At 38.6% G+C, this 14,171-nt stretch overlaps 1 protein-coding gene across 17 annotated transcripts in view; it reads right to left on the reverse strand.

Moving 5' to 3' along the window:
* Window positions 1-14,171, reverse strand: part of Rbp6 (RNA-binding protein 6) — a 686,229-nt gene that overhangs the window by 249,820 nt on the left and 422,238 nt on the right. Inside the window, exons 1-3 of one of the 17 annotated variants that reach the window (XM_087349149.1) lie at window positions 12,826-12,909; window positions 10,945-10,991; window positions 9,428-9,495 (exon numbers count right to left, since the gene is read on the reverse strand). The exons of 14 other annotated variants lie outside the window; for them this stretch is intronic. In XM_087349149.1, the coding sequence (XP_087205275.1) occupies window positions 9,428-9,463 (36 nt within the window). In that variant the 5' untranslated portion in view covers window positions 9,464-9,495; window positions 10,945-10,991; window positions 12,826-12,909. Of the gene's footprint in view, window positions 1-9,427; window positions 9,496-10,944; window positions 10,992-12,825; window positions 13,128-14,171 lie in introns of those variants that run through there. 2 more of the 17 variants (XM_087349141.1, XM_087349151.1) reach the window with 2 other exon arrangements.

The following is a 14,171-nucleotide window of genomic DNA, read 5'->3' on the forward strand; positions in this document are numbered from 1 at the left end:
CCTGAGTTGTTATAATCGTGATAGGGAGAGACAGTATCACACTTCCATGCTCTACCTAAATATTTATCTTCAATGTCCAGAGAAACATCGGCCATCACTTCCAGTTTTCAGTCTGTAAGTCGAATCCCGGACGTGACTTATACCCCCCCAATGTAATGCATCTCTGTATCAGTTTCTTTAGGTCTATCACGAAATATGGTTTAGTGGAATTCGAAAGCTTATCAGCATAATCAGAGACACGCACGCGACAGGATTTTACTTGAAGTAGTTCAATCCCCGATGCATAATCAACATTATGATCCAATATGCTCCAAGTTCTCACAAGTGAAAACTTTTCCTGGTTAATTAAAACAAGAATTTTCACTGTATTCTGAGAGTAAGGATTAGGCTTGTATTAAAAAATAAAATTATCGAACGAGTAACATAACTTAATCGTGTAAAGCCGAAACATAGTTCCTATTTCAAATAAAACACCACACCTACCCACTAAAATGATCTGTTGGTTAATGCCGTTTAAGGAAAAAATCGCTGTTTACTTTCAAAAAAAAGAAAACTCTGAGGGTAAAATTCAGAATTACAGATTATTAAAACAAGTGGTACATACCATTGTGGCTTAAAGGTTTAAACATTTCGGATGAAAGGTATAAGGAATAAAACCACGACCTTGCAATAAAATAAACTAGATGATGAAAGAAAGAAAATTTAAAAAGAAATGTTATCCGAAACGAACACGGAAATATATAGCAGAAATAACTTTGAAATATGAGACTTCTAAAGAAAAATAACTGATAGCACATAAATTACACTCATTTAATGACTGCTGGGTGTTACAACAGAACAAAGTTCAGTAGCACAGTCCCGATTATCCGACCAATCGGGACCGCGGACAGTGGATTTTAGAAAACGTCGGTCAATACGGAAGAAGAAAACAATGAAAAAGACGGGAGTAAATATGTACTCAATTTTTAACTCAGATTAAAATATTAAATTATGATTAAAATACAATACGACATCAAATGAAAAATCTCACAAAGAGAAATGGTATTTAACATAATGTAAGTTTGTAAATTAAAGAGTTTATTTTTTAAGAAATTGGTAATGGGCCTCATTCCTTTTCTTCGCCGTAAGGGCAAGTCAGCACCTGAATAGTAAGTAGTAAGTCTACAGCAACTCAGTACATAAAACGCGGAAGGTACGTCATGGGGGATTGTGATTCATACTATTACATGCTGAGCTGACTGTTGATAACATGGACCGTTCCGACACGTCACGTCTTATAAAACGGAACTGTCGGACAACCGAAGACACGATAATCTGGACTCAATGTACACACACATACAGAAAGAAAAATAAACGTTTCACATAATATGAATGAACGATACCTAAATAAGTGGCTACAACACATGTACAGAAAGACAACAAATCGAACAGACATTGACATATCAGAAGTAGCTGCACAAACAGATTCATCACCCGAGAAGAGATTCTGGTGAAGAGGTAACGAGGTAACATTAACTCTGTACATTTCGTGACAAAACTGCACTTCATAGGTTAGTAGGTTCATCGCTGATGACACTTTGTGTTCAGTTAATCATGCAGTATATCGAAAAGCATTCAGAATTAAATGAAACTGCCCCCAACCACATCTCAAGGTATATGCAACATGCGTACGTGTTGTAGGGTGAACCTGTTTTGAGATATTTTAGTCAGCCATGAAGACTGAGGCAGTATGTCCCTCCGAAACGCTGGTACCTACCAATATGTCCACTCGGCGGTTGAACTAAGAAGACCGACATCGATATTTTAACCATCGTGAGAATTTTAAATATCACACTTAATCGCTCTACGTGTTTTACTACAGACTACGGAAATCAAATTTAATTAGAATCCTTCATGTATTTGGGACCAAAAACGTGGGAATAATACAATTCACATTAACCTCGTCATTTGTTCATTTAATGCATAGAACGCACTGAAATACCGAACGATGGAATACTGCAGTGGAGCGCCGTGACCGGCAGGCAATAGAACTAACAACGAAGCAGGACAAACATTGCACAGGCGCAAACTATGATACCTCAAATTAAGCTGCGGACCACTGTGGTACTGATCTCGACATTTGAAAATACAAGCGAACAGGGTCATTTTATGCATATTAATGATTACTAATGTTTATATAACAGAAAGCTTTCAAACAAGAGGACACAGTAGTTTTATTCGAAAGTACCAATTAACCATCTTTTAAATCGATGATGATCGAGCTAAACATACGTCCAGTCCTGAACATGTTCAATCAATTGGAATTAAATTTCCATTGAATTTTAAGCACATCTAGCCTAATTAAGTTTGATAATATGTTTAAATGTTGTGACAGCATGTGAAATTCTACAATACAAAAATACAGTACATGGCGTCCCATAAGTCTGGACCATAGGCAGTCTACGTCTTATTGTCACAGCGCTGAGTAACGCCACAGAGTAAAAATAAATATGTGGAAGTAATTTTGCTGTACTGTAGTTGTAACAAGTTATAATCTACAAAATTTATTTGACATATTAAGCATATCTTGTAAGAAATGAGTCAAACTACGATGATCTATGGTTTCAGACTTCTGGTAACTATATATAGATGTTCTGTTTCTTCTTCCCGACTCCTTTCGTCCTCTTATTCTCCACCATTTACTCCTCTTTTATACATTTTCCTTCTTCTACTCCTGTTAACTTTCTTCCTCTGACTCTACTACTTCTCCATCAATATATGACTTGCTTCTGATTCTCAGTTTTCATTTTCTTCTGTGTTCTTTTCGAACTAAATTCAGTCCCACTGAAAGAAAAACTCGGACTTCTCCGGAAGCCTTCGACATCTTTAATAAGGGAAGCGACACGTGTTTCTAGTCGAAAGATGACGCCATCGTAAGGCTTCTGTATTCACAAGATAATACAAAACGAAAGAATGCGGACAAAGTGACAGTGAACGACGGAAAAGCGTGCGAGTACTGGAGAAGGCTTGACAAACATTTATCTCGTCAATTCCAGAATTATAAGAATAAAATGCTTTTATGGTGCGTGGAATTCTACGGAGATCACACTAGCACCAAAAACGTTTGATTGGTTTCGACATAATTTCACGACATTTTATTAATTGGAAAGGTTGGCAAAAACTGATACGAAGTATACAGACGCGTACATATCAAATTCAGTGACAAATAGAGAATTATCTCGGCATTATTTCTCATTGACCTTAAACGACTACAAACCAGATTCAGTAATTTCTTATTTTTTTCAAAGTGAAACCAGTGCCGACGAAAGCTGGTTGTTTAAAAATGCTGTATCAACTAAGCGGCTTACGTACCAGTGAAAATTTGATCTTATTAGTTTCGAGGTGTGAGGCGATTTGACAAGAGATTTTCTATTAGGATAGGGGCTTGACAATTTCGTATCGAGTGAAGAAGTTACTTAGCGCCGAGAAAAAACACTGGGAGATACCTGAAAGAGACAGGAGGCTAATACAGCAATATATTTTGAAAACAATGTTGGGCGGTTCTGAAGTGATAGACCCGGGTCAGAATCTATTCTGATGGTAGGATTTCGTATTTCCGGAGTTGAACATTTGGGTTCAAAATTATGAGCCTCGTGATAGCAGAACATATCAGTTGTTGACATAAATCTGACAACTAAGATTAAAAAGAAAAATATCCCACCGACTTTCTTTACGAATTCTTTGTTGCAAAATTAGTAAACTTAACACTTAATGTGGAGGTCGTAAATGCACATTCCATCTATAATATTAATGGAATTTCAACTATATTTGGCACCGACGACTTCGTTAAACAATTAAATCTTGCTTAATTTTTATCCTATTGTTCTTATTTTTAAAATAAATCTGAAATGAAACTGCATCAATTTTATTATCTTACAGAAAATCAGTAAGATCACGTAACGAAAAAAAAAAGATACAAAAAGATATTCACATTTATCTGTAGGATTCTTATTATTAACCACTCATCTTATAAATTGGCGTGACACAGCCGGAGTTACTAAGATTCATTAAATAAACTGTAAAAAATACGTAATACGAACAACAGCGGATGGGCAATTTCATAACAAGAACGCCACTAGAACACGCGTGTCCCGCTGGAATATCTTTAGATAACGTTCCGAATAAATTAATTCCTATTCGAATAACAGCAAAGCTCATTTCCAATTCGCAAAGTAAGGAAACTATTTCGCCATGAACTGCTAACGCATTTCCTTGCTTGCTTTGGCAAATATATGAAAGGCTGCAATACTCCAAAGCAAACTTTTACTCTGACAACGCAGTGGTCCTTGCCTTAAGGGATTCCTTTATTCTCATGAATAAGAAAAACAAACTTTCTGTTTGTCCACAACAGACGCTATAGAAGTACAGCTCTGAATGGCAAAACGGCTAAAAATCGACCAATAACAGTCCAAACACGAACCTGTGAAAACTTTTAACCGGGTTATAGTGTACTCAAAAATAACTCGGATTCCTTGGAAATTATCATGAATATTATAACAGAGTCCAGAAAACTTACAAAATTTGAGAACATTAAAATAAATGTTGCAGGCGAAGAAACGTAGTATAAAAGTGATTAACTAAATGGCACTACTTGATACAAAGTGTCTTAACGCCATCACAAGTCTAAACTGAAAAAAAAACACAGGGCTTTACATACTAAACAAACTTTAAGCAGACTTAACTCCGGAAGATGTAGACACCGTACTATTACGTCACATTTCGACGTTTACACTAACTGCGTGGCGTTTCGGAGGTTGCTGCTGGTACGTCGATTTTTTTTTAGCCCATGCCTGAGAACTGCCCAATTAAATAACAAACTACCTGACAATATTCCTGCACTGGGTACTACTCTGAGCAATTATTCTTTCAGTCTCAAAATCCATTTTCCTGAGTAGGATGTCCTAGTCTTACCGTACCATATGCTTCAAAATTATCGCTTTACAATGGGTTTCCAAGTCAAAATTATGCATATATTTCTTGTTGCCTCAAGAGCCCTACATTCTTGAAACAGTGTAACTTCTTTTCATTTTACTACTCCAGTGCACCAGGGAAGAAAGCACGGACGAGATGAAAAATGGTTTCTGAAATGCAGTCACGGAGGGAAAAGGAAAGGACACTTGCGAGACCTAGACGTAAATGAAAAGATAATATTAAAATTATTGTTGGAGAAATGAGATGTGAAGAGGGGAACTGAATTCAACTGGCTTATGACAGGGCTCAGTGGCGGGATTTTGTGAATACGATTATGGATCACGGACTTCATTAAAGCGGGAAATTCTGACAGCACTAAGCAGTTAGTTGGGAAGTTGCTTCCCTAACTAATCAAGCCGTCTAATATTAAGAATTCAATTACTTTATTGTCTGTATTATGGAAAATGCGAATAATAACATTTTAATTCTAACCTACTTACTTAAAGCTTACAAAATCAAATTTAAGCCTCTGCTAGCTTAGATTTTATCCACACTCTGACTAATATTAGGAAACCAAAAATTTATATTTTTATGTAAGATATCGAAGCTTTCACGGGGACCAACGTTAATAAAATGTCCTCGGGCTATTAGCCGTGTCAGTTAATAAAAAAATCGAAGTTTGAAGAACCATCTGTCACCATTATCAGGGTTTGATCCCGAAGATGGGGACGGAGCTGGTATGTGAAACGTCAACTTTTAACCAAATAACACGGAAGATAGCCTTCAAAGATTTCATTAACATTTCTTTTTATGTAAAAACTGGGAAACAGTAAATCCTGCTTACATTTTTGTAACTCTAAGTTTAGATTCTTTCACGAAATAAATTACTACAAGAGACAAACTGATAAAGATGTCCAAAATACGTTAACATAGCATGTTGCTACTTAGAAAGTGTCAGATTGGAGATGGGTGTCTGTATTAAGCGAAGAAGAGATCACGTGGTGGGTGTCAAGTTCCTGGTAGTGTAGGGATAAGGCGTGGGCTGGCCACTAATGAAACCAAAACAAATTATGTACAGGCCGTTAATTACCAAACTTTGGAACGCAAGGTTGCAAGGGGGGAGGGGGGTAAAGTACAGAAGTAAAGCGTGAATAACCCAGCCCCAACCCCCGCAATGCGGGGAACGCAAAGATCACCCCCCCCCGCACTAACCCACATCCGTTTTTAATCATTATTTGCACCAGGGCACCATAAACTTTGAACGTAAGCAAGTGTGGCGCAAACACTTCAAACTCAAATTTGTAGGGTCTCGTAGTGCCAGTGCTTTTTGGTGGGTATATTTCGATGCTGTACCAACATAAAGTATAGTACGCTGATTATGAACAATTAGAAGGAAATATGGGAGAAAATATAGGTGTTGTTCATGATGTACTACCATGACAGTTCCCTGAGAGGGCATACAAAACCCCCGGAAACCCTGAAACAGGACAGTCGGTGCCCTAGCCAAGATTCGAAAAGGACATCTCCATCATAGAAGTTACAATGGTTAACGCTAGAGGCGACACCTTTGGTAGGAAGAGTACGAAGGGAAAGAATGGAAGAAATGTTGTACAAAACGGCGAAACAATGGTGAATACCGATAAAGGAAGACAATAAAACATAAGGAATATTTAGGTAACACGAGCACAGCATAACAATTTTGTAGAGTACGACAGAATTTAACCTTGGCGGGTGGCGGCAGTGACGTCAGATATGTCTGGGCGTCTGGATATTTCTTAGGTAACCACGGCAACAAAGGTTGCCTCGGGATTCCCTTCCTGGCACTTCCGCGCGCAGAAACGCATGCCAAAAGCTCGTCATTGAAATCAACTTTAAAAGAATACAATTTTCAAAATGCTAGCAAAACTCCGAAATATAAAATTTCTTACAAATCCGTAAAGCCGTTTTCGAGTCGTTACATCAGTACAGATGGAGAGAAAAGTAAGGCGACACTAGTTGGTTCACTTTTACAATTCTTAGTACCAAACGCGCCTGAAATAAACAAGTACCTGTATTTTGTTATATTACAATAACTCGCGATTCAATTAACCCTTGTACCAGATCTCAGAACTGACCTTGCAACAACATCGGCAGTCACGTCCAATGACAGGCTCCCTGCCAATTGTATTATTTATTTGCGAGCACAGCTCCACTCCTCCCACCGCATGTATCAACGTTTGCAGTTCAAATTAAGAATTGACAACTGCGCTGCATTGTTCCGTCTGAGCAGGGGCTTGCTATAACACACGCAGTCAGGGCCAGGGATCTTTAAATTGTGCTAACATGACATTTGGTGTAAGATTTGAGGTTTCCACAGCAGTGAGTATGAAGATTTCTGTCTTCTGGGTTGCTGCGCTGTGTAGTCTGGTCGATGTTTACCAACGTTTCAGAGGTCATACTGCCTCCATCATCAGGGTGGTGAGTATGAAGATTTCTGTCTTCTGGGTTGTTGCGCTGTGTAGTCTGGTCGATGTTTACCAACGTTTCAGAAATCATACTGCCTCCGTCATCAGAGTACAAATATTTCTGTCTTCTGGGTTGTTGCGCTGTGTAGTCTGGTCGATGTTTACCAACGTTTCTGAGGTCATACTGCCTCCGTCATCAGGGCGGTGAGTATGAAGATTTCTGTCTTCTGGGTTGTTGCGCTGTGTAGTCTGGTCGATGTTTACCAACGCTTCTGAGGTCATACTGCCTCCGTCATCAGGGCGGTGAGTATGAAGATTTCTGTCTTCTGGGTTGTTGCGCTGTGTAGTCTGGTCGATGTTTCCCAACGTTTCTGAGGTCATACTGCCTCCGTCATCAGGGCGCAACAACCCAGAAGACAGAAATCTTCATGACATGTGGTATGTATGTATATATATATAGCACTCATACATCTAAAATTTTGTACGAATATTGGCGGGCTAAACATCACAAACATAGCTGCGGATAGATAGTACCATGTCATTCCAGAAAATTTACAGGTAGAGGAAATCTGTAATCGTAAATATTAAGCAGAGAAATAGATAAATCAACCGTGAAATCAATTAAGAAAACGTGGGAGATTTTGTTGAACGTTTGTCATCATCATGTTAACGTTTCTTTCTGAAATTATCCTGCCTCGATATACTTATTTCTTCAGAATAGCAGTACCTAATCCTCATACTTTGATTGTATCCTACGATCGACATCCCCTACTCATCCTTAAAATGCTATCAATATGTTACATTTACCTACAATCTGTAATATATAACACGTTTCAAAAATTATACAAATGGAAACGTAAAAAGGTATTAGATACTGCAGCCCCCTCCCTCACTCTCTATCTCTCTCTCTCTCTCACACACACACACACATTACAGCAGAATATGATTTGGGGAAAAGGAGATTCTGCCGTCACGCGGAACATTTGAGGGGCCCATCGGTTTGGCAAGTCCTTCTTGTGACAGGAGAAGTGCATTTATACATTTCATCGATCCTGAATTGCTGACAAGCAAGCATCTGGATGCGCAAAAGACTCCACGCGGTACGCCATGTCAGGTCTGTTCGCAAAGCTTACTGAACTGCGTCTTCAACGGTTTAATACTTTACCGTGTCTTAACAAAACAACATAAACTTAAGGTGCTCTGTACGATCGCGACATGGACTCGATTATGAGTGCTTAATGCAGAGGAGGACGGGTAGTGGCCTGCTTCAACAGTATCGAAATATTTTAGCTTAAGCTTGGGAAAAAAACTCAGGAAAAAAAAAAAAACTTTCTGAGCTTAGAGTACCTCACCGCTGTTATGGCGCCATGATATCTATACGTGGCTACCTAAGTTAAAAAAGGAGGTTTAACCCTGAAGATGGAGGCAATAATTACACCCGAAACGCTGTTAACCACCCACAACAATCGAAAAAATAAACTCGCTACTTGGTTTATTTAACGGTATTTATAAACAACACACATGACCGATTAATATGTTAAATCAGTGCCTATGGTTAATAGCTTCAAATTAGAGAAGATGTAAAACCAACTGGTCGTGGTTTACGTAAGGTACTATCCAAATACCTAACTTGATGACGCGAGTAAAGCTACAGAAAGACTAATTTATTCGTTTATTTATCTGCACTTTATGAACTGGGCAAGCTATGACTATAAATCACTGTTTGGGAGGCAGACAAGTTAATGTATTAACAAAGCACTTACCAAAACAACCAGGAAATATCTCCGCCCGAATAGCCAATCACAGGGCCGAGGTTAAAATCCAGTCAGGACATTTCGAATATGGCGCTGACCTCAACATGACATCAAGTTACGTGTAAGTGTGTCATTACACATGACATTAAAATTAATAAACACCTCGTTCTCAAAATGAAAGGTTATTTTTCTAAGGTACTATTCCTCCTTTATTCTCGGTGTTTTCCTGCTCGTCATTTTATATTGTATTTATGTTTATTGGCAATTTTCCGTACTTACTGCGCTAGAGAAGGTTGGATGGAAAATAAGTAGCATCCCTTTGATTTACGTTCTAACCGAACGCTCGCCTATTGAAAATAGAAACCACATTGGTCAAGATACGAACCAACTACCTTCATACAGGTCTAAACTTAATGCTATCACCCATTACACAACAAATGTTTAAAACACAGTTCACATTTTCCAATAGACGGTCATTTCATGTACTTTTCTTACCTTCCTTTTCTTTTAGGAAGGGGGGGGGAAGGGGTTGTCCGACATTAATTTTAAATACTTCATTTAACGGATACATTCGCCAGATCTCACACAAACAGAGATGGGCGTATTTTCTAATCACGCTACTTCGAAACGTATTGACGTAGCTGCCTTGCTACAACGGTTCGTCAGACATGAAACAGCATGTACTTCGCAAGACCGCCATATTATCTTCTATTTAAACAAAATATATATTTCCTTAAGCTTTTTTAGTGTCAAGCTTAGAGCTCCATGTTCAATGACGTTATTTGTAACACAGGATTTTTGAATTATAACTTATTTGATTAAAAATTCAAGCAACAAAAATTTACATTTTTTTCAGCAAATGTTACGGTCCATTCCTCACGAATCAAAATTCCATACCGCGCGTGCTGTTCCCAATATACAGTTTCATACAAATGCCGTATTAATTTTCAAGTGGCACAAATATTCATATTTTAAGATCTGTACAACACAAAAGCTCAGGAATTTATATACTATGGGCCAGAGTTTGTAATACATTTCCAGCTGACACAATGGTTCTGTAGTTTATGATGGTAATTTAAAATACACGTGCCATCAGAATGATATCCAGCGTTTATGCAAACGGATCATATGGGAACGTTCAGTTTCGAGACCAGGTAAGAGTTTCTTTCTACATGATTGGTATTCATGACATGCAAGGATGAGATACGAACAAGTGATTGTTCGTGCTTACAGACTTCACAATTCCACAACCTTTCTAAGAAGATACAATCACGAACATTCTGTATATTTAGTAGGAGCTATACGTGACCCATTTCACAATTCTACCCCGAATTTATTTCGAATAAAGAAGAAAAACTACTATCACGTAACTCGATTGTATCACACTGCCTTGCCGTCAGCGGATACAGAAGATAAATTGTAACAATTGAATAGTTACTTCTTTGAAGAACACTATATGGCAAAATATACAAAAAATAATTTCGTTTCGTACACATACGTTCACGCTACCCTTTCAATGCTGCACACAAGTTATCTCGCTTAATAGCACTCTCTTGTCTGCGAATAAATTTGGAATTCGAAAATATCAGTTAAATAAACATGCACCGTTGTCTCTCAAATGAAACAGTTAATAATTCGAGACTTTCAACAGAAGAAATTACACGTTACAATAGAAACGGACTAAGAAACTAAGATTTTAAAAACAAAACCAGCATCTGAGTTGTACAAGAGTCTCAAAAGCAACGTTTATGAACGAAATACACAAAACACATTAAACACAAAATGTCTCAACTTACTTGCAATTGAAAATGTTTCAACTTCTCCAATAGTTCGTGAGATATACCTAAAAATAAAGTATTTCTACATGATTAATAGTTCCAAACAAAATTTAAATATTAATAATGGTTCTAGGCAACACACGCCCTACCACAGAGAAATTACAACATTCAAATGGACGAACAGACAGACAGACGCGATGAGACAAACGTCGTTTCGAAAAGTACGTCAAATAATTTTAAAAGTAAAGAAGCAAGAAATAACTCAGCGATTCATTTCTGTGTATGATTTCAATTAGCAGACATAAAGAATACAATTATGCGATATTTATCAGACAAGATCTTGTACTTTCGCACCGGCGCCATGTTTATAACAGTCGAAACGCAGTAAAATCTTTCGTGCGGAAGTATTAGCATACACTAAGTGACACTAGTGGTCTTGAATCTCAAACGTTGGCGTCACAGTCTCACTGGGACTATTAGTTGCAGAAAATTATAGCAGCATCAAGTGACACAGCACTTACACAAAGTTTCGTGTATATCCGCAAATATGTTCAGGTCATACACAGGAATTATGAGATTATATATACGCATATCCATTATAAATTTTGGAAGTAGGCTAAACAGCTTTGCATTTGACAAATAATAGGGTTAATCCACAGTTTGGACACTCACAAATTCTTGGCTACGTCCACATCCGAATAAGACTGTACATCCCTGAGATGTCATTACGCAAAAGCAGCGATGACCCCTCCCAACTACGAACTAGTGACCCAGGTTAGGTTAGCGTGAAATGACATGAGTAAGAAACCGACTGTGATTGATAACGTGTTGTACTCTCGCATTAATCAGAACCCGATAACACTGAAGAAATTAATTCTCTGATGTAGGGCCATCAAGAGGTCACTGCAACTTTTTGCGTGTATAAAAACAAACACGCGACTTAAAAAAAACCGTGCCATCTACTTTAATAAGTTTTTCACGGCATTCAAAAACCATACATTTAAAGCGATATAACAGGTTACTTAATAATATTGCACCTGTATATATGCAGTGTACTTTAACTGTTACAAAACGTATAAGCTTATACATTGGGTGCACTATGGGTTGCACTGCCCCTTCCGGTTATGGAATACTATATATAATGCTTCGATAATAGACAACATACTTTGGTGTTTCAATAGTAATGATAAGCAATTAAATAACATTATTGTTCTGTCATGCCTTAGACCTATTTTTCCTACAGCTGATTCTATGTGCTTTGATATTAGCTCTGCAAGGGATCTGAAAAGTATAAAGACATTAATTACGAGATGTTGCCTAAAATTAATGCGATATGCTTGTATTATGCAGAAAAAAGAATTAAATTACTATTCCACATCTGAAGATCTGAACATTATGGGCAAGTGTACAAAATCAAAATGAATCTTGTATGACTGTTATAGACTAGAAGATTCCACACTAGACAAAGCAGACATCGTGAACACAGAAAACAAAGGACAACTAACACCGTCTGATACTTCACCTTTGAAAAGACGGGCATTGCATTTTATATCTCCAGCCCCTGGTTACGAGGCTATAATCACAATCTGACTGGCTGCATACTTCCGGTATCTCCCCTCCATGCCTTCACCCTGCGACAAACCTACTTTAGCACCACAGTCGATTTTCTTAGCAACTTCCTATACGACTAAGGTTCGATATGTATCGATATAGGTAGACCTCGCTTCCTCCTTCTCTTCTCCTATCAATTATACATTAGCACGGTCATTTCCATAACCAAATGCAAAATATAACGCACATAAAAACAAATGCAACCACATTTGTCCCGCATAGCAATTAATCGATACAACATTTACGCTACTAGTAGCTACAATCGATTATAATCGATAGATAACTTACGGTTTGGTTTGCGTGTGTCGATGTCGATGTAGCTGAAGAGAGAGCCGGCTGACTTTGCTTCCCAATCTCGCACTAAGAGCCCCGGTTTTAGCGGGCTGAGAGAAAGGTCGGGGCGAGCGTTCAGATCCACGGCGATGGGGCAAAGCGCACGGTGGCAGATTTTCGGGGACGGCGGTGCGGGGAACACGTTCAGCGGCAAGCAGCGACCAGCAGCACTAGACCGGGGGTTAGACGACGGTGGGGAGAGAACGGGGAGAGGCATCGGAAGGACGCGCGCGCCGAACCTTTCACACGTGACTTGCTCAGTGGCAGCGACGCAGCAACCGTGGTCAGGACGCAGAAGATGAATAAAAACGATGCCAGGTAATCGAAGTTCAGTTATTTTGGTTGTCCGGGTAACTAAATGACTTAGATCATAATGACGTGGTACTACTGGCTGGAGACGGCGTTGCAAGGTACAAGGATGAATGATCGAATGGTGAAGGCAGAGGGGGCAGAAAGACGGAGAACAGCGAAACGCGTTGGATTAAGGGGCACGTTAAACAAAAGCAGAACACCTTCACGTCGCATCAAACTCACAACTAAGGCGAAGATTCTCAATTACCTCAGAGTACGGAACTTCGACCACAAGTAACCAATAAAAAGCCCACAAGAACTTAAGAAATCAATGACGAATCAAATTGCCATCAAAATATTTCCTGTTTCCTAATTCTGGTATTTTAGTCACAATGTTCTCAGAATGTGTCCCAGCAGTGAGAGATCGAAAGTACTTTAAATCAGATTGCTACAAAGATCGGTACCCATATCGTAAAAATTTCACGGGAATGCGAACTAATTAATGCGTCTTCGAACTTGTAAACACCAGTTTCTCAGTCTGAAGCCGTAATGCTTTGTAGGAAAATTCTGATTTACACGCTACTTCTCAACAGTTCCACAAGACATAAACTTGATCTGAAAGTTAAATGTGGACCACAAAAACCTGTTTACCTCAATGATTATACCTGTAAGTTCATTCGATAAATCGCATGCAGTGACTTTTATTACAAAACTTTGCTACAAATACAAATCTTGCTTCCATTTAATATGTAACGCTAGATAGCGGAAGTAGATTTTGTTAACCGAATTATAATTAAACCTTACAGAAACAATGACCAAGACAGCTACAGAACTGATATTAAGGCAAGTGTACAAAGCATAAGACCACTCCACACAGTCGCAGACATCTTTGTCGGCGAAATAACCGGCAAACGCCGAGTTAGATTTTCGGTTTAGGGGTGTATGCTTCTCTTTGCTGCCACACCTAGAAAAGCGCTGAGGTCCAGTCAGACTTCAGTCTAATTAGTGCG

The sequence above is a fragment of the Zootermopsis nevadensis genome, unplaced genomic scaffold (assembly GCF_977971745.1).
Source record: "Zootermopsis nevadensis isolate Lab colony 2312 unplaced genomic scaffold, Znev_1.0 Znev_ptg000015l, whole genome shotgun sequence".
Lineage (NCBI taxonomy): Eukaryota > Metazoa > Arthropoda > Insecta > Blattodea > Termopsidae > Zootermopsis > Zootermopsis nevadensis.